The sequence below is a fragment of the Sebastes umbrosus genome, chromosome 11 (genome assembly GCF_015220745.1).
Source record: "Sebastes umbrosus isolate fSebUmb1 chromosome 11, fSebUmb1.pri, whole genome shotgun sequence".
Taxonomy (NCBI): domain Eukaryota; kingdom Metazoa; phylum Chordata; class Actinopteri; order Perciformes; family Sebastidae; genus Sebastes; species Sebastes umbrosus.
This window is the reverse complement of record NC_051279.1, coordinates 28,049,653-28,070,088: the sequence shown is the minus strand read 5'-3', so window position 1 is coordinate 28,070,088 and position 20,436 is coordinate 28,049,653. Positions and strand designations below refer to the sequence as shown.

Sequence of the window (20,436 nt, the reverse complement as noted above, 5' to 3'; positions counted from 1 at the left end):
GTATCTCCCCCCTGCTTATTTCCTGCCTGCCCCTCTCCCCCACTGCTCTCCCTTACCCCCTTTTCATCCTGTCATCTCCCCTTCTCAGCTCCGTCCTCCCCCGGGAACACCCATGTTCTCTCTGGGCCCTGATAATAATTGCCAGTGATCAGGACGGTGATTCTATTTCAGGAATTTTTGCAATAATTCCTTCTATTTAACACATGAATGTGTTCAGCACTGGCAAAGGAGCACGTTGCTACCAAAACTGAAATGGGATCTGCTGAAACAGAGAGACCGTTGCCATGGAAAAATGAAGTAACACTGCTCCCTGCAGCTGCCATGCATTAATGAGTAGGATATTTTTCGAGAAAGAGAAAAGGAGGAGGAAAAGCAGTGGGGTAGAAAAGGTAAAGTGATGGAAAGGAGACGAGTTGGGAAGCGAGGGAGAAGGAGAAAAAATGTGCAGAAGGTGAGTAAGTTTAAGGCAGGAGGGAGGTGAGAGAGAGATAGAAAGGAGGATCATGTGTAGTGTATGTTTGGTGTGGCTCAGATGGAGCTGGCCAGATGGTTTCCATGAACAGGATCTGACCCCCGGCTGGAGTGCCTTCTGCAGGCACATTACTTCATCCTCTGCCCCCCCCTTCCTCCATCCTATCATCCCTCCACTCAACACCTCACCCTCCCTGTCTGTCAGATCCCCACAATTTCCCAATGATTTGCAAATACAACTTTTAATTATGTGCCACCTAAAACACCATGTTTATATATAGATTGTGGGAATAAATTGTCGACTTGACAGTCATTTTACAAACCCCGAGGGTCGCCATCTCATCAAAATCATGACAGAAACATGTTTTGGGAGATATTGCAACTTCAGGTGTTCTATGATGGGTAAGTGCATACATTTACATTTATTATGATTAACCTCAAGCCCCAGCTCCAGCCATGAACAGGGCCTTACCCTACCCATTGAGCCCAGATGTGAAAATGTGTTTGGTTAAAGACCCTTAAAAGAACAGTGTGTAGCATTTAAAGGGTATTTATTATCATAAATGGAATATAATATTCATAACCATGTTTTCTTTGGTGTATAATCACCTGAAACTAAGAATCGTTGTCTTTCCATTAGCTTAGAATGAGCCCTTCATATCTACATAGGGAGCGGGTCCTCTTCACGGAGTCCGCCATGTTGCACCGCCTTGTTTCTACGGTAGCCCAGAGCGGACAAACCAAACACAGGCTCTAGAGAGAGCCTTTTTGCGTTTTTACGTTACCCGAAGGCCACCATAGTTTTCCGACACACACTTGTGAAACTGCGGTAATGTGAGCCACAGAGTGCAAAACCGTAGTACCGCCAGGCACCGCCTAACTTCCGTTGCTCCTAAAGTAGTGAATACTGAGCGAGGCGAACGGCGTTACCACAGTTTTGCACTTGTGACCCTCATAAAAACAAAAGCTACCCACACACTCCCAGTGCATTCCCTCAGAGGTCCGCTGACTATTTAATAAGACTATTTTTCAAACATAGTGTGCGTGTTTGACTTTAACACTGGATGTGTAAAATCACCCTCATGCACACACTCTGACAGAGTCCATATACTTAACTGTATTTATCATAAATAACTGACACTATTGCACCTTTTGAGTGCTTATAAATCTGCATGCTACTGTAGCATACCTTGCTGCAGGCTGCCAAACTGAATTGTTTTTCAATCAGGCTGAAACTGTGATGAATTCTGTATGTTCTGATGGAGCGTCAGTGGCACAAGTGGCTGTAGTGTTTATGTTTAAGAGCACAGGAAAAAGAATAGGCTTTTATTATAGCTTGCAGTCCCTGGTTGTCTAATAGAAAGCTAAGTACTGATTGGCTGTAGTGCAAACAAAGAGAAGGGTTAATGCTGAGCTCAGAACGCAGTGTGTCTCTCCTGTCATTGAGTCACCACACAGAGAGGGAGCTGGAGAGGAAGGAAGGAGAGAAGGGTACAGCGGAGGTGCTGAGGGAATATGAAGGAGGAGGAGAGAGTGAGAGAAAGGGTGTACATTCTCTCCTGATTACACACTCATCCTCTCTGGTGTTGCCTGATCTAAATCAAGACCCCACAGTGTCACAGTAGATGTGTCATTAGCTGTTTACCGAGTGAGAACACTGTGTTTCTGTGCGTGCACATGTTGACGGGAGCGCTCATGTGCATGTGTGGCCAGAATCCCGTTCCATCATCTGCTGCTGTGTCAATACACCGATGACCTCACAGCCATTATAGACGCACACACATATTTGACCCTCTCACCGGGCTGCGCTGGAAAAGTGCTTACCAGGATTCTCTTGTGTCTGTAACCTCTTGAACCTCGGAGGCCTGGAGACCTGGAACTGATTTTCATCAGGATAAAAACTCACAGCAGCTAGAATTTCAAGATTGAGATGTTTTAAAAATTGTCAGGGAAATACATATGATGGTGGTTTTTTTTTCTTCACCCTTATCTTCTGAATGTGTTTTTGGAAAGCTTGTTTGGAGGTGAATCCGGTTATGTTGTTTGGGGCATCCATCCACCCCTTTTGTCTTGGGACAGAGGAGGAAGCCATGCCAAACGCAGGTCAAATCAGATCAGCCCAATTTGGCCTACTTGATCGGGTCACACCGCATAAATCAGTAGTGGTGAAAATTTGCCAGAGCTAGCCAATAAAAGCTCTTTTCATCTGCAGTCCATCACTATTTGATCCAACTTGGCCTGGTATTCCATACTGCATAACATACACAGCCACCTCCACTCACTTCAGCTGGCCCAGAGCAAAATTGTCTGGCCACACCACTACTGTAGATAAACTAAGCCAAGTCTGTTTCATACATCTGACCAGGCCAACCTGCTTGTCATTAGTCCGTTGTATGTGAGGGCTTTTATCAACACTCTCAGCTGTACCATGAATCTATTGCTGGACCTTTAGCCTAGTCCAATTCACCCCATTCCCATTTAACGGGCCAGCTGATTAGACCGTTATCAGGCTATTAAATAGGCGTATTGGTGGTCATTAAACGGCTTTGTTGAATACTTGATTCTGATTGGTCGATCATGGCATTCTAGGATCTGTTATTTCTTTATAGCAGGCTGTTGCTATGTATAACAGACCGTTGCTATGGACACAGTTTTGATCTTGGACACTGGAGCACCATTTTTGTGTTGCCTAAACTTAAAGAAGCTGTTTTGTTTGTGTTAAAAATGTGACATTTCATTCAGTTTGCTTTTAAGTTTTGCTTTCACTTTGCAACATAGTTGGCGTAGTAGGCCCCTATTGACCCACATCTATGGTGCTAATAGCGAGCGATAACACCTATTTAATGGTCTGATAAGAGTCGAATCGGGTTGAACGGGTCTCTAAACTAGATCACCCCATTCTAATTGTCCTTGGCCCTGCTTCAGTCGAGTACTCCCAGACAGTCATGGCCATCATCTCCCAGTGCATCTTCAACCCTAGTTTGGCGTGTCTGCCCCTTAGACCCCATCTGCAGTGGCTCACCACGCCGGGGTGGTTGAGGTGTGATTGTTTGGGATCAGGGGGTGGGAGCAGACGAGGCAGGCCAGGCCGCGCCGCGCTCCTAAGGCCACTGTTGGATCAATAAACGCAGCGATCAAAGTCGCAATTAACCCACCGCGCTAACACAAACAGCCGGGCCAGCAGAAACAAACAAAGCCTTCATGTCACCTAAAGCGTTTATTTTTGCAGATTTCCACCTCGGCCAGGGAGACCTCCAGCGCTTGTCAGCTTCTGTAAGCAGTGTTAGAAGAGAGGAATGCAGGGCCACAGGGATGGCTGGCTGCCTGGCCGTGCTGCTGCTGTGCCAGGCCACGAGCTTATTGCTTGTGGTGGCATGTGGGTGAGACCCAGCCTATCTGTTGTCAGGAGGCATCACGCTTAGATGCCTTTCTCATAGACATTAGGGAGGAAAGCTGCTCTCTGAGGTTGCAGGGACAACTTAATTTGTGTACATCCACGCACCGCGACACACATCTGCACAGTGTCATCTTCAGATACATGCATTAATCATGTTAATCTACTATTTACACTATTAAACTCAATTCCAAATGTGTTTTTGGACAGAGCTGAAAATGCAGGAGGATATGCAGAAGGAAAGGGAGCAGAAGGTTGACAGTGGGTGGGTTATCCAGAGAGACTGGAGGGGGGGGGGGGTTTGCTCTGTGGACCTTCTGTTCATCTGACCGGCCACTTAGGAAACACAGTGTCCCGTCTGGTGCAGGCACAGGAAGATTACATTTGGAGAGGTATCAGGTTTTTAAAAACAAAGGGATGTATTTTCCGTTTGCTGCAGATCTCTCCGCTGAGATCTCTCCGCTCCAGAGTTGCAAATGTTTTCACCCGGGATGTTGGGAGGGTGTTTCTAATTTCCTCTCCTCTATCTCTGGGTGATTTCCTGTGTGTCGTGACTTGTGTGTGTGAAAAAGAGTGTGCTGTAGAGAAAATGAGGAGAAAATGTGTCCGTACATGCGTGCTTGGATGTGCAAGTTTATGTGCAAGTGTGTGTTGTGCTTCGCATGTTGTGGGGTCGCTCCGCAGAGAGGTGATCTTGGGTTTGTGCTGTGCTGAGGTCTGTACAGAGTCAGGGCCTCCACGTTTCTCCTCCCTGCAGTGATATGAAAACAATAGGTCTAACAGCGGATCTGACCACAGCACCGCGGGATAAATGTCAGACACGTACTTCACTGCCTGGGTCCAATATAAATTAGATGACTGAGACAGAGGTCGTATTTAATGCTGTCGTAATTATGTAGACCCAGGTTTTTAAGTTTATGGGCTCAGTTAGGACAGATTAGCAAAAAGAGACAACTGTCTTATACATTCTGTAGTTTAATAAACAGCACTTTACACAGGAGAAAGATGGTTCATATAGTGCAAGATCCCACTCATTCAGATACGATGTGAAGCGCACCCACCCATTTAAACAATGGAGCACTTTCTAAAATGTTCTCCACCGTTTTAAAGGTGCTAAATGTGAGATTGGGTGCATTTCTATTGCCTCCACATGGCTCTCCACATGGCTCTCAACGTGGCGACGGCTGAGCTGTCGGCTCGCAGCTAACGTTTCTAACAGTGCAATGGTAACCTGGGGGGGGAACTGAAGGGTGTGTGCTACGCTTTCTGCGACAATGCCGTCGGTTGTGACGGCGTTGTCAGCTGTCAACGCCGTATGAGAGCAGTGCAAAGTGGCGGCCCTGAGCTCGCGAGTGGTGCACGCTCAGATGCACGAAAATGTACAAAAAGGTACGTGCAGCTGGCCCGGCTATGTCAACAAAGCACAGAGAAGCTCAGATTTCAGCTATGGCTGCCTTCTCTCAGTCGATTAGTCAACTAATAAGTTGTTTGGGTCTTAGTTGACTAAGATTTCTTTAGTTGATTGGTTGTTTTTTATGCTTTTTTCAAGCTGAATGACTTATTTCTGAGAAACTTATGGGCACATATCTGCTAAACACAAGATTTAAAGTGGTGCTTTTGTGTGATTCTTTGTGGAGAAACTCAGTTTTACAGATCTGTCGATTAAATCAACTGATCTATCAGTCAACAAAATCGTAAACAAGTGTTTGTCGACTAAGAATTTCTTTGGTCGAGGACAGCCCTAATTACAACACACACAGAGGAAAAGTGACTTCATTTTCTTCTCAGGTAGACATTATATATCTTTACATAGCAAATAGTTGTTTGCTGTTATAGTAATGCTTGTGTAGAGAAACCTTTAAGCAGTGAGAGTTTAGTCTTGTGTTGTTTAGTTATGATGTTTAGTCACTTCATGTCTGAAACATTAACTGTAGTTGTACTTAGAATGACGATGTGAGAATAATGTCCTCTCAGCTGTAGCTGCTCTTCAGTGCAGACAGGCTGTCCTCCATCTAACTCACTGTTCTGTCATTTACTGGCGAGGCACGGCCGATCCTAAGAGCCTCATGTGGTTATATAGGCCATTTCCACATGGCCCCAGCCTTTTAAAGCCTAAGTGTGTTTGGCCCTCCGCTTCCTCTCTATTAGAACCTGCTCTGCTGGAACCAGATAAACCATCTTCACAAAGACTCTGGGGAGAAATGCTACACAAGACAGATCATACGCTCCCAACGCTGCTCAGAATAGGAGGAAGTAAGGGACGCTTTTTTTGTGGGGTATTAAGACTGAAAGATTTGAAACAGGGTCCACACATGTGGCTGGATTCTGAACGCTATCTGATGGAGCGGGGGAAGTGATCAGGAATAAAACTGAGCAGAACTTGCTGCAAAAAAATGGAACAATCCCACATTTAGAAGTCTGTGATGTGACGCCAGGCAGGGATGAGAAGGAAGAAATAGACAAAGCAAAAAAAAAAAAAAATGTCTTCAGGCATCTTACCATTTAATCAAAGTGCTTTCCAAATGGATATGTTTCAGGTTTTTTAGTGTTTCAGGCTCTTTTTGTTCGTCTGTCTCTTTTCTAGTAGTATTTATTTACTCTTGACAGCATGTGCTGGCTTCCTGATCCAGAATCCAGATTGAATTAGAGCCTGTGTGATTGTAGATCAAAGTGTAAGAAGATCCTTGTTCATTTAGAGGCCTAAGAGGAAAGGATCAAGGCCTAAGTCTCAGGATAAGCAACGGTCACCTACTAAATAACCACGCTGTCACTCAAAAACCACTGGTACTCTTGCTCTTTTGGGCCGTGGGGCTTCTTTTTTTTTTTTACTGAATCCTGAGTTTGTCAGTGTCACTAATGGCTGTGTACTGTCAGATCTCTCCCTCTCATCTCTGAATGAACAAGTCACATAACACAGACATTTTGTCCACATACCAGGCGTGTACTGATGAAAGGCAACAATGAGTAAAACGCATCTTTATAGTACAAACAACACACGCACTCTTTGCTCGGTCTCTGATTCTATGCCAAACAGCAGTATCCTTGCTACGCTCATACTGAAGGGGAGTCTCCCATCAGTCCAGCTTTTGGACGCCTTTTCCCTAGGAATGGGGAAAACAAAATTGATTCACGTACAGTATGTATCCCAATTCTTTTTTTTTTACGATTTTGAAATAGATTTTTTTAATGCCAGAATTTATATATTTGCTCCATTTGAGTCTATGCGGGGATGAAAGGAAGTTTCCGCTTTTATTGTTGTAGTGTGAGTAACGTGACGTCAAGCCAGCCGTCACCCTCATCTCCGTGGTCAATTCAGCCGACGCTACACTTTAGAGCACCCATATACTGACATTTATGTTAAATGCATTCAAACGGCCCCGATGGAGCTGACCATGGATGTATAAAGAGAACGGAGCTGACGGGAGAGCTAGCGACACACTTGGCGAAGTTAGAGGAAGTATACACGTGTGACTACATCAGGTTTTCAAAATAAGGTACTAACAAAGGGAATTTTATATACAAAATACATAAGATTGATTGGATTATATTAACCAGAAGTATAAAACATTATATGTTCCTTATAAATTACAAAGAAAATAGCACTTATTTGTAAGGGAAATGTCTTTATTCTTTGATTTTGAATTGCTGGAAAAAATGCAATAAATAATTCCTGACAATGACTGATATAGTTGACTTCAGGACATCTCTGACTACATACATGCTGAAAATCAAACATTTTTTTTACTGTATTAATTTAGAGATTTTCCAAAATAAAAGTCCCTAGAAGTGTATGATTCCACTTGTTCCCATGGTCTAGTTTTAAAAAAGTTAACTAAAATCGCAATAAATCGCAATATCGAATCGCAATACTTGTAGAATCACAATACATATCGAATCGGCACCCAAGTATTGTGATAGTATCGACTCGAGAGGTGTATCGTCCCAGCCCTAGTTTTCACCCAACATAAGAGGAGGAGGAGAAAGGATGCAGCATGCAGCCAGCTTGTTGTACTAAACTAGCTCAGCACCCAGCAGTAGTACAGAGGGATATAAGCTTATAACTTGAGCAGTGTTGTGGTAACTGAGTTCATTGCTGTTGCAGGTGCCATCCTTCAGAGGAAGTGGTAAGCACAGCACCAAGTCTCTGCAAGGATATTAAAAAGAGACGGAGGGGGGCGGGGGGGCTCTCTCAGAGCAGCACTTGTTTGAAGTAAAAGAAGACGGGAGATGTTAATTCAGGTGGCTTGAGGCCGTAGGGTTCTTATTTTATTTGTTTTAACTTTGTTTTAACTTTTTCATTCTGAATATATATCTTCTTTATATGATAAGGTGGTAACTGCAGTTGCAAAGGGTGATATGACTTATGATTTTGTGTGTGCGCAACATGCAAGCACACATATGATGTATGTGTGCTTGCATGTTGCACACACACTTTTGTAAGTGTGTCATTTGAGCATGTTTTCACAGTTAAAGCCTGGCACGTGCAGCCTCATAAGGAGTCGATTGGCTTCAATCGTTTTTTTTTTTCCCTAACGGAGATTTCCTGGTCAAAATTGAAAAGTGTTTCCGCTGTTTTTGAAGTATATTAATAGAGTGTGCCGCGAGTGATACACCCTGCCCTGAATACACACACACACGGACACACACTCACGTTGTCCCTCGGTGTGTTTTTTTCCTGAATTAATCTGTCATTAGAGGCAGCGGGGGAACTGAACTGCAGTCCCAGGCCGCTGACGGTTAACTCCATTTGTTATGTTTAAAGATTTAGTTTCACTTTGACAGGACATGATGTCATTGGACAAAAGGAATGAAGAATTATGACTCTTTGACTCCTCCATTCCCCACTGAACTATGACATATGACACATATACTATATGACCACACCTGCCATTCTTAAACTTCCAACAGTAGGCTTCAGCTTGAATCCAAATCTTTATGATAATCCCGAGTCCTCCTAATGTGCTGGAGCTCCAGATACCTCTCTCTTAATCACAAACGAATGTTTAACCCACAGGATTGTGTGTGAAAATGCTGCACAACCCTGCGCTGTATGTTTTGTTTGTTGTACCTGAGTCATTTCCAGAGGCCGTCTCTCTGTCATTTCTTGCTGCAGTTTTATTCCACATTACCCTGAACCCCTCAGAGGGTAAAGTTGTGTAACAGATATTCCACACTGCAATTATACTCCTGGCTTTCAGATATTATTTGTGCCCATTTCTATTTTTAAATTCATTTCAGAATTTTCCTTTTGCTGCACTTGGAAAAGCTGCCTTACCACGGGCTGACCTACCCGAACAGAAAATACGTTTTCACCATCTTATTATGGATGATAGATTTAATTTAGTTTGTTGAGTGGCTTGTAAATACAGTGACATGTTGCAAATGTCGCCCCTTTGCCTCCCGAACATGTGACGGAACAAAACTGAGTTTTAGGTCATCCTGGCATACAGTACCTGTCAGTTTCCTGTCCTGTCACGGGACATTGTGCATGCTTTCCCTCTTTCACACACACACACACAAACCTGGCATGCCCATCAGCTCGCAGCAGGGGGACATTGTCACACAGGCTAACTGCTTCCAGTGCTGTGTTTATTGGCCTGTTACAGAGCTGTTAAACACAATTGTGTGGAATACCAAACATGACCCTGCACAACCTCTGCTCAACTTTTACACCTGAACTTGTGACATGAAACACACCCACACAGAGCCGGTCATGACCAATTTGGTGCGCTATAGGCAAGATTTTAGCTGGACCCCCCTACCTTTTGTGTGCTCCCCTGCCGGGTCCTTAAACATTGTTATTTGTATGCATACATGATTGACATAGCCTCTTAACCTGCTTATAATATAGCTACCATATTGACCTCGATTGTGAGACGTCCCCTTTTTTTCAAGACTTCTTTTTTGGAAAACATTTTTTGAAGATCAAATCTTGTTTTTATAAAAACAAAAGAACTAAATCTGACCAGAATGCACCAGTAACAGTAACACATTGAAAAAAACAAGGTAAGCTGAAATGAAACCGTCTTGGTTGAATAGGTTGTTGGTTAAACTGTAGCCTACTGGTAGGCCTATTTCTAACATAATTTAACAATCTAAAAGTGAAATTAGAACCAGGTTATATTTCTAATTAGACTCTGCCTGTCTCATTTACACCGTGATCTTAAAATTGGAATTATTCTCCTCCTCAGTTCTTGGTTTACTTGTCCTACTTTTAACCCTCTAAAAATGATGGTGGATTCAATTAAATTCAATTTATTTTTATATAGCGTCAAATCACAACAGAAGTTATCTCCAGATGCTTTTCATATAGAGCAGGTCTAGACAGTACTCTACAATTTAGAGACCCAACAAGAGATCCCCCATTATCTGACTTGCATTAACTTTACTCTCATTTGAAGGCCGTTGCGGGTTGCAGTTTTTCAGATAGTGGACACACATGGTATCATATCATATCGAATCTTGAGATTGCGATGAATCCGTTGATACCAAACATGTCATGTTAGCGGACTGGGAAAGGGGCTACATATCGCATAGCTGTCTTTACCGCGAGGTTCGCGACAGCTCAGATGCAAACGTCAGTGTTATGACCAGGCTGTTCATGCCCACTCCGGCACTTGGTGCCTTACGCACAGCGCGTGATGTGCCTGCTTTGACCTGTTAGTTAAGAGAATACTTTTTTCTTTTTGCTGTGTATTCAACCATTCACAATCACTGGATTCCCCTCAGCCCCCACCCCTCCTCTAGGGGTTTCCTTTCCTCCCCTTGCTCCGGTCACAACATCTCTACACAGACTTTCCACCCTCAATCAATGCATGGTCATGGTGAAAGACCTGGACACCCAACAGCCAGGCCTCAGCAGTGAGCGGGACAAAAGGACTGAGGCACGGGAGGGTAGAGGGATATTGGTCAGGGAGAGGAGCTGTCAGTGGTTTTGGCAGTGGTCAAAGCAGTGATGCATAATGGGACATTCTGACCTCAGACTATTTCTCTCTTTGGATCTGTCAGCGCCGCTCAGCGGTGCCAGCGCTCCCCTCTCTGGCCCTTTGTTACCCCTGTCGCCTTTGTTTGGATACTGTATGTCCGTCTCCTTGTGTTGGTGTGTGTGTGTGAGTCACAGCTCAGAACATGAGACCACAGAGGAGGGGAGCCTTGGAGAGGCCTGCGGGGTCAACAAGGGTGACCTGCTGTTAGCGGTAGCAGAGAACAGGGTGGAGTATAGCCAGTCCATTCTCAGAGGGTTCTGAGTTCACGTTCCTAGCAGGGTGACACGACCGCAGAACCGAGGATAGTCATTTCAAATTTTTGTCAATATGTTTGACTGATATTTTGAGTACGTTTCACCATAAATCTTCCGGCATGAAGGTTTGATATACTGCCTTTAATGGCCTTTGGTTTGCTTTGACTGAGAAAGCAGAGGGTTTCCATGGCAAAGGCATCATGTCAGCGAACATGAATTCATTCGAGTGGAAGTCGTATTAAAAGGACCAGTGTGTTACAATTAGGAGGATCTATTGGCAGAAATGGAATATAATATTAATAAATATGTTTCCATTAGTGTATAATCACATGATAATAAGAATTGTGTTTTCGTTACCTTAGAATGAGCCGTTTATATCTACATAGGGAGCGGGTCCTCTCTCCACGGAGCTGGCCAGCATGTTTCTACAGTAGCCCATAACGGACAAACCACTGTGTTAACTTTTCCTACTTGGGCCGGAGTCAATAACGTTACTGGCTCCAGAGCTCCAGACACGGGAAACCTCTGTTGGTCTTGAGGACCTGCAGCATTTATTTTCTACACAAAATGCAACTTCAACTGTACATTCACTTGATATTCTCAAAGCTAAACTAACTCTGTCTTTTGCTCCACTCGCTCACTTGTTCGCTAACACACATTCGCCGCCGTTCGCTCTCTTGCTTCACCACTCACTTCTCACGTACACACACACACTCTACACACTTTCTCTGCTCCAAATGACCTACGCTACTCTTACAACAACTGGCTCTAGAGAGGACCGTTTACGTTTTTGCGTCGGCCACCGTAGTACTGTAACTACTAATTGGTTGTAATCTCACCACTAGATGTCACTCATTTTTACAAACTGCTCCTTTAAAGGATTTCGCAACATTATTCCTGTGTTCTCATGAACTATTGTACTCACTTTTTGGCACATTTGTCCCACGATTGTCTATCACATTGTGTATTTTGCTCCAGATCCAGATGCAGATTAAACGTTCCTAAACATTTTCTCTTATTAAAATAACAAATGTAGACAATTGTGCAGCCTTGGCACAGTCATGCTTTCTCTCTCTGAGTGCTTTCTAGTTCTCATTATATTTTCATCTTACTTGTTTACCATATTTGTCTTGGATACGACTTCAGCCAGTAACCATATTGCCTCCTGGAGTAGGTATGGATTACAATAAGTCGTTTGTTCATGGACTCTGTGGCCCCACACGATTTAATCCAGACCCTGGCAAGATATTTGACTAACATTACAGTTCATCTGTTTGGCAGAGCATCATTTCCCTTGTCTTTCTGTGCCGTCATCCTTCTTCTAGCAACTGTGTGATTTTGAAGTCAGATATTCATCAGCGGCTGCGGCCTCTGGTCCCTGGTGCATGGCATACCCCGTTCACTGTTGTTCTTATCTACTCTGTTGACCTCGACTCCCTCACTCAAGAGAAAAGCAAATGTTTCTTTATTCATAGCCCTCGCCCTCAGTTGGACTCATGAACTTTTGCCGTTTTGAATTACAACATGTTTGTTTCTGTGTATTTTTGTGGCTTTTATTAGCTGTCACTAAAGGAGGGGGGCTGACAAAAGATTAGTTTTGTATCACCCAGATTTAGCACTGACAGGCCATTTTCTTTTCCATTACATAGTTAGGCCCTTTGAAGCATTTTGAGCCTTTTGGCCTTAGTGTAAACAGCGGTCGCTATGCCCAGTGAGTGCCATTCAATTGTTCAACTTTTTCCCTCTGTTGTCATCTGTGAGATGTTATCTGATTATTGTTAGCATTTCACTGTGTGATGTGGCAAGTCTGCAGCTACCATACACTTGACATCATCTTTGGTTTTGGGTTGCCATGGGGAACAACAGCAAAGCATTATAAAGTCATAAGCAAACACCATTAAGGGGTATTACATTATGTTTTATGGTACACACTCAAGCTAGCAACTATGGTGGCAGCTTACACAGTAGGTGCCCATTTTTATCTGCTCTGCTGTAGAAAGATATACATCCTCTCGTGGCACAGACCTACTCTCACTACCAAAAAAGTCCCTTTTTCCTTTGCCAAGCTTTTCCAAGAATTTTGGCTGACCTAAGACATTAACTCACCCTTTCCGAATAGTTATTAACGAAATCTACTTCATACTTAATTCAGCTAAAATTATCCAACAATTGCTAATAAAAAGGTCAATATAAAATGAAATGTCTGGTGAAATAAAGAGTCTTCCATCTGTGTCTTCTCAAACACAGACGCACCAGTTTCCTTTAGAGTTTTACCAGCGTGAACTTTCATCTGTGAGCATTTATTTTACTGTTTAATATTTTCCGATGATTGTGTATAAAAGTTTGACTCCCAAAGTTTGATATATGGTGACAGATTTAGTCAACCATCAGACACAGTATGGGAACTAAAATAATTGTATGGAAGGATAGCTGTGCTCTGAAATGACCCGTTTGAAGGCAAATGTTTAAGTATAAGATTACTTTCTGTATGTTATGGTTGAACTTAGCATGATTCTTTATGTCTGACAGTAATAGGGTTAAGCTTACACATATATTAGATATACATCTGGGTGCATACCTTTGAATGATATTTGATATTGGTTCTGCATTGAATTAGTCCTAAATGATTAGTCGATTAATCAAACAGTCAATTAAAGGTTCTAAATTCACCCTCCGGTTCCCCCTCAGGTCAACACTGTCATCTCTGTCAGCACTTTCGCTCGTTTGCACTGTTAGCACCGTGAGTAGCGAGCCGTCGGTTGAGAGCATTGAGAGGCAATAGAAATGCTCCCGATCCTGTTAGTGTTGTCACGATACCAAAATTCTGACTTCGATACGATACCTTCCATAAATATCTCGATACCAATACTGGAACGATACCTCAGCAAAAAAGTCAGGAAAAGTAATAGAATAATAGATGACAAAACATGGAACTTAAAATATATTTTTTTATTGATTAAAAATGTTTGAATGTAAAAATGTGTTCATTAAAAAAATGTAATGGAATGCAGTAATCTGATGTCCCCTGTACTTAAATTTATGGGATTTCTACGATAGTTAATTTTATATTTGCATTTATTTCTGACAATGCACACATATTTACTTTTCATATCTATTCTTATTTAAATTTTTCTTATAACTTATCTATGTATATATTTTTTATTCTAAAATGGAACAACTATAATTTCCCCCGGTATCAAGAAAATATTTGCTGATTCTGATATCACTTGTTAAACAGCGTTTAATTAGACTTTTATTTTTGTAAAACAGCGTCCCCGTTGGCGCATTAGTAACAGTTAAGGCAGTCACACATTGACGCCACTCACGGCTCGTATTAAAACACTGTCATTCTTAACGTATTGCAAAGTATATCCTGAAAACGGGATATCATACCGTTATAAACGGCAGGGTATCGCGATACCTTTCTAGTATTGTTATACCGTGCAACACTAGATCCCCCATTTAGCACCTTTAATCGAAAACTTACGCCTTATGTCAGTGAGTTATTAAACAAACATAGCAAACATTTGCTGGTTACAGCTTCTTACATGTGAATAGTTGCTTGTTTTTCTCAGTTTCATGTCAATGTCATTTGATTACTTTGGCTTTTTAGATGGTTGTTGAGACAAACTGAGTAATATTAAGTCATCTGGCTGGGTTCCGGTTACTTGTTATTAGCATTTTTATTGTTTTTGACATACTTAAAAAATACCTTTGGTATTACAGTAGAAGTAGATGAGGCCCTACAATAAATATATCATTGACTTCTATTGCCACTCCCAGGTTTTCCTCTCTGTGTCTGTATGTTCTTCATACTGACACGCCCAGTATCAGCCCTTACCGTTGTTCAAAAACTGTTTTGATGGTTGATGAATAGCCCGAGCAGAAGAAGAAGAAGAAGAAGTAATGTGTAATAATGTGACTGAACCAAGATGTCCAGCAGGAGAGCATTAGGCTCAGCCAGCCAGTGAGCTCAAAGGTGCAGACCAGAGTCCCAGTGTTAAACCCAGCGCTTTCCGTGTGTCTGCCCGCTTTACAGCTTAACCCTGCTAAGATCTGCAGCAGACCAGCCAGTGTCAATGGATTCTCTTCATGCGTGCCGGCTCTTAAAAAGGCCAAAGCCTTATGTGTCAGTGTGCAAAAGTGTTCCGATTTCAAACCCCCCTTTGAAGAGTAATCAAAAGAGGAAGCAGCGTGAGATGAATGTGTAACCATATCTCTCCCTCTCTTTCTCTTTCTCTCTTGCTCTCTGTCTCTCTTTCTCGCCCTCCCATCAAAGCCAGGAGAACTGGCCTCCATACGCAGGCCTGTCAGAGGCGGTCCAACATTTGTGCGTGTGATATTAGCAAAAGGCTGCAAATTTGTGCATGCAAATCTCAGTGGAGGATGTGTGTCTGTGCATTTGTGTGTGTATGTTACACTGAACATATTACAGTGCAACAGCGTTTACTTGCCAGTCATTAAACCGAGCAGCTCTCTGACTGACACACACTCACACACACACACACACACACACACACACACACACACACACATACACACACACACACACACACACACACAGTATCTGGCAACACCTGCCGTCTGCCCCCTGGACCCTGTCCTCCTCTCCTTTCTGTTAACTGGTCTTTTAAATCAGTGCAGCCCCGATGTAATGGAAAAAGACACTGCTCTTACACTTACTGGCTACTTGCTACTGGTTACTGACCTAATGCCTTGTAAATTTTGCCTTTTTTGGTGAACAGAGATATGCGTGACACAATGCAGCTGGAATGAGTCTCAAACCCTTTTAAAAATACTTCAAATATGATTAAAGTTCAAGATTTAAGAGTAAAAAAAAGTCCCTTAAGTTGTAAAAGGTGTTCTGTTCCCTAAATATGGAATTTCACATTAGTTTTAAATGGGCATTCAAAGTCTCACATTCTACTTTTAAAAGGTTTTTTGAAGGCAAATCCAACTAGACAGTAATACAGTAATACAGCAGTGGTCTTATAATACAATAATATATAACAAAGTTTAATTTATCATACAGGAGGCATCAAGCAGAACAGCATGCATGACTAAATGTGGGATCGACTCTTTCCATTTTTCAAATCAAGGAAAGGTTTATTAAGCATGTTCAGTCTTTTCCAGCAACACCCAGCGTTGTGCACACACTCCTTCTTACACTAGCTTATTTCCATTGCAATCCAGATCCTCTAATGCTGGCACAAAGCAGTGCCCCTTGAGCACTTTGCTCACTGAAAGTGATACAGGGAGGCCGAGGCATGATCACGTGACTGAGTTGATTAACGTCATGTGTCCTTTATGTTTCTCTCACCTCTCCAGCTGGAGCTGCAGTCATGCTGCGTGTTCCTGCCCAATGACAGCCTCCCCTCCCCGAGCACCATCATCTGCGGCGACATACCCGGCACCGTCCGCAGCTGGTACCACAACCAGGCCTCCATGCCGGGGACTCTGGTAGTCTGCCTGCCGCAGATCAGCGTCCTCAGTGCCGGGCACAAGTACATGGAACCGCTGCAGGAGCTCCCCTTCGTGGTCTCCAAGCCCATTTTGGAGGAAGGTAGGCTTTCATACTGTATCTGATAAATCGCAGGTTTAATCAGAATGATTAAAGTGCTGGAGGAAGATCACACACCCAGATGAGAACACCACCAAATGACTTTTTTTTCCCGAAAGCTTAAATGAGAAAACAAAACATTCCCCTTCAGAAAATAATGATGGTGATTGGTTCATAGGTTAAACATGGGAGTCTTGGAAAATAAATTTCAATGAGTGGGAACAATCTACTTAAGTTTTTTACACATGCTTTTATTAATAATTGAAACGAATGCTTTCATAATAGTAATAGGCTACATAATGTGAATTCATCATCATTACGGCCTTTTCAACACTGAGCAAACCTTTGACCCACCGCTACTCATTTACCATGACAAAAGACAAACAAACTTAAGTAGAGCGACTTTGAGAGATAGATCTTGCACATGTGGTGTGCACACCTGGGTAGAGTTGACATAAGCAACACTCAGACGGGTGAGCAGTGTTTTCTCTTTAGAAGAAGAAGAAGAAAAAAAAGAAAGGGGGCCACCCTCCTCTTTTTTTCTCTCAACTCTTCAATGACATCAGCATTGGGCATACAGATTAAAAAAAAAAACGGAGGAGAAAGAAAAAACGACAGCAAAAACAGTGACATCAGCAGCCTTGTCAATGTTGCCGTAAATATGAGCAACCCTCGCTTTTAGTAATTCATTCCGACCCTTTGAAAAGCTCTTCATCTCTCATTTGCAATGCTCTGGATCAAAGCGTGCTGCCCACGGTGGGTGCATGGGGAATGTGCTTTTCATGGCCCCGTGCTAGTGAACAAGTTCCCCTTCTCTGTACGGTTGTTCTACCAGGGTTGGCAAGTCAACAAGCTCCCAGTGTGGCATCCTGTCTCAGACCCACACATTTAGAATAGACCCTCATTTTACAGTGTGTTTTGATGGGATCCTCTGTCTGCTTATTGAGGGTTGAATGTTTCATACTACTCCACAGTGCATCTTTAATGTTTTCCATGAAGCTTTCTCATCCCATGTACAGTAATTCGATTTGATTTAAGTGAAAGGAATGATCTAGTTGTCATAGTGCTTTTGATCATGAGCATTGCTGACTGATCCTTCTGTTGTTTACCCGCTCTCTATGTAGATATAAACGGCTCATTCTAAGCTAATGAAAACACAACAATTCTTATTATCAGGTGATTATACACTAAAGAAAACACATTTATTAATATTTGATTACAAGGCTGTGTTGAATACTCGAATCTGATTGGTCAATCACGGCGTTCTGCGATTTCGCTATAACGTTGCTATGTATAACAGACCGTTGGGCCCTATGGGCGCAGTTCTGATGTCGGACTCTGGCAGACCGCTTTTGTGTCAAAATATTGATTTCTTAAGTAAGTAGTTGCGTAATAAGCGGGATAATGTACAGCTAGCGGGTCATTGTTGTGAAAGAATCCCCTTCAGGGCTGCGCGTCAGGGTGCAGCATCACCCTGTCGGGGATTCTTTCACAACAATGACTGGCTCGCTGTACATTATCCCTTACATGTTCCATTTCTGCTAATAGAGCCCCCTAATTGTTACTCACTGTTCCTTTAAACTTCTTCAGCCAGTTGCCCAACTTGCCCAATCGCCAAAACGTACTTGTCCGAAATGGAAAATATAGGCCTATTAAAACATAAATAAAATCAACAGGGATTTAAGAAATTGGAATAATTTATTAACGTACAAAACATACAGGGAATATGCTCTCCTCAAAGCCACCAGACTCCATGTATTTTACCTGGCTGATCTTTGTAAAATGCACTTCATTCAAGTGGAGATGTGTCGATCAACCAAGTTAAGCTGGTTTACTAAATGGATTTCCAATCTAATGAGCAATTCTATAACAAACATGACAAATTTAACTTTAAACACAATTTTTGTCCTTCTTTTTCCAAGTGTAATCCGCATTTTCTTGCATCTCTGTTTGTCTCCCTCTCAATTTCACAACGACTTGGCTTGTCCTCTTTGCTCTCCCCTCACATGACGTCTCTCTCTCATGCTCCCAGCTCCTCTCAATTTCTGCCAATGTGTTGCAATTTCCATCCTCTTCCTCCTACTGTTTCATCTCTTTCCCACATTTTTTTTACAGTACGTATCCTTTTTTTCCTTCTCTCATGTCTACCACCAGGTGATGCCTTCCCGTGGACAGTAAGCCTCAGTCAGTTCAGCGTGTACACACTGCTGGGGCAGCAGCAGAGCCTGAGCCTGTTGGAGCCCATGGGCTGCACCTCCACGCTGGCCGTCACATCCCATAAGCTGCAGAGCTGCTCTGAAGGGAGACACTCCTTCGTCGTCTGCCTCCATGTTGATCTGCAGCCCGTCCACGTCAAGTGCTCCAACCCTCAGGTCAGTCAGACAGCCCTGAATCTCACAAAGTAGTCTGCAGATTTACTTGTATATTTATACAAATCACCCCCTTGTAAACTTTTCTGAAATATGAAAACACGAACCCTGGCAGGAGCATCCCGCCTCCGCATGATTCTCTCGTATAGATCGACTCCAATAAACAAACTCCCTCATCTTCTTACTTAGTATGATTTCCATGAGAATGGAAGCGTAAACAAGAGAGTGTTGCCTTGTTTGCTTTGGTCAGATATTTTGAGGTCTGGGTGAAGGAGAGTGGGGGGATTTGCGAGACTCCTCATCATTGTTTTACAGTGTGTTATTATGTTTGAGTGAGAGCATGATGAATATGGACAGATTGGAAACGGTTTGTCTCCCGGCTAGGCCTCTCTGTGTTGTTTTTCACTGCGCCGCTACAGCGCTATAATCACATCTACATGTACCATTACACATGTTTTGTTTTTTCGCAATTGAATTAGCTGTATTGAATTAGGTTCCTCTGTAAACACTTAATTGGGGCGACCTTTTGAGTGGTCACACTGTTAAACGTCGCTGACCACAGTGATGAGCCATGGTGATATTGAGGGCAATTGGTACCAGAGACGAATGAAAGGCCCTAATCTGGTAGTGGTGAAAACTTTCCCAGAGATGAGGAGAGCTGGTCGTTTATTAAAGGAAAGTTTCTCCTTCTCTGTTCTGCCTTTCAAACGCAGTGCCTGTGTCTGGCAAAGCTGGGAAGGCTTATTGCGATTATATGATGAGTCATTATTAGTTTTTGGGTCCAATGAAAACTTCTCCTCTCTTTCATCGCGATCTCTCTGCTCTCTCTTCCCATCTGCTCTCCTCCTCTCTTTTTTTCTTCCACTCTTCTGTGTAAATTTCTGACTCGAGGGGGGTTATAAACTCATACTGGACCATTTCACGTCATGCAGCAGCTCCCTAAGAACTGCTGCCAGTGCGACCCCACCCTCTCCAGAACAAAAGAGACCTCACACCACTTACTCCTCTTTCTAATTAGCATTTCCATTTGTGGGAATGTATATGGGGTTGTCAGAGCGCTGCACGGTTGCTACACAATAAGTACCACCAAGACAGTTAGATGAGAATGCTGCCGTGATGAGTGTGGGTGGTAGAGTTACATTTGGAAATCAATCAGTTATCATCACACTTGTTTTGAAACATTAATACGTTTAAAGTCAACAAATAAAACCAAAGAGTTTGGCCTCTTAACTTCCCCTGGCATCTAAACTACATTTTTGTGACATTAAATCAGATTTTCCATAATATGCAGTGGATTACTCCATGGCACAAACAAAAGGTATTTTTAGAAAGTGGGATGAAATGGTCGAACCTTGGAGTGTGTCTTTTTTTATCTTATCCTTTTTTATTTTTATTTTACAGG

General features: G+C 42.8%; 1 protein-coding gene across 7 annotated transcripts in view; it reads left to right on the top strand.

The window, feature by feature from the left end:
- LOC119497149 (vacuolar protein sorting-associated protein 13B-like) overlaps positions 1 to 20,436 on the top strand; it is a 393,997-nt gene that overhangs the window by 181,627 nt on the left and 191,934 nt on the right. For 6 of the 7 annotated variants that reach the window (XM_037785043.1, XM_037785042.1, XM_037785044.1 and 3 more), the window contains 2 exons: positions 16,434 to 16,668; positions 18,820 to 19,037. In XM_037785043.1, coding sequence (XP_037640971.1) covers positions 16,434 to 16,668; positions 18,820 to 19,037 — 453 coding nt within the window. Of the gene's footprint in view, positions 1 to 16,433; positions 16,669 to 18,697; positions 19,038 to 20,436 lie in introns of those variants that run through there. The other variant, XM_037785047.1, reaches the window with a different exon arrangement.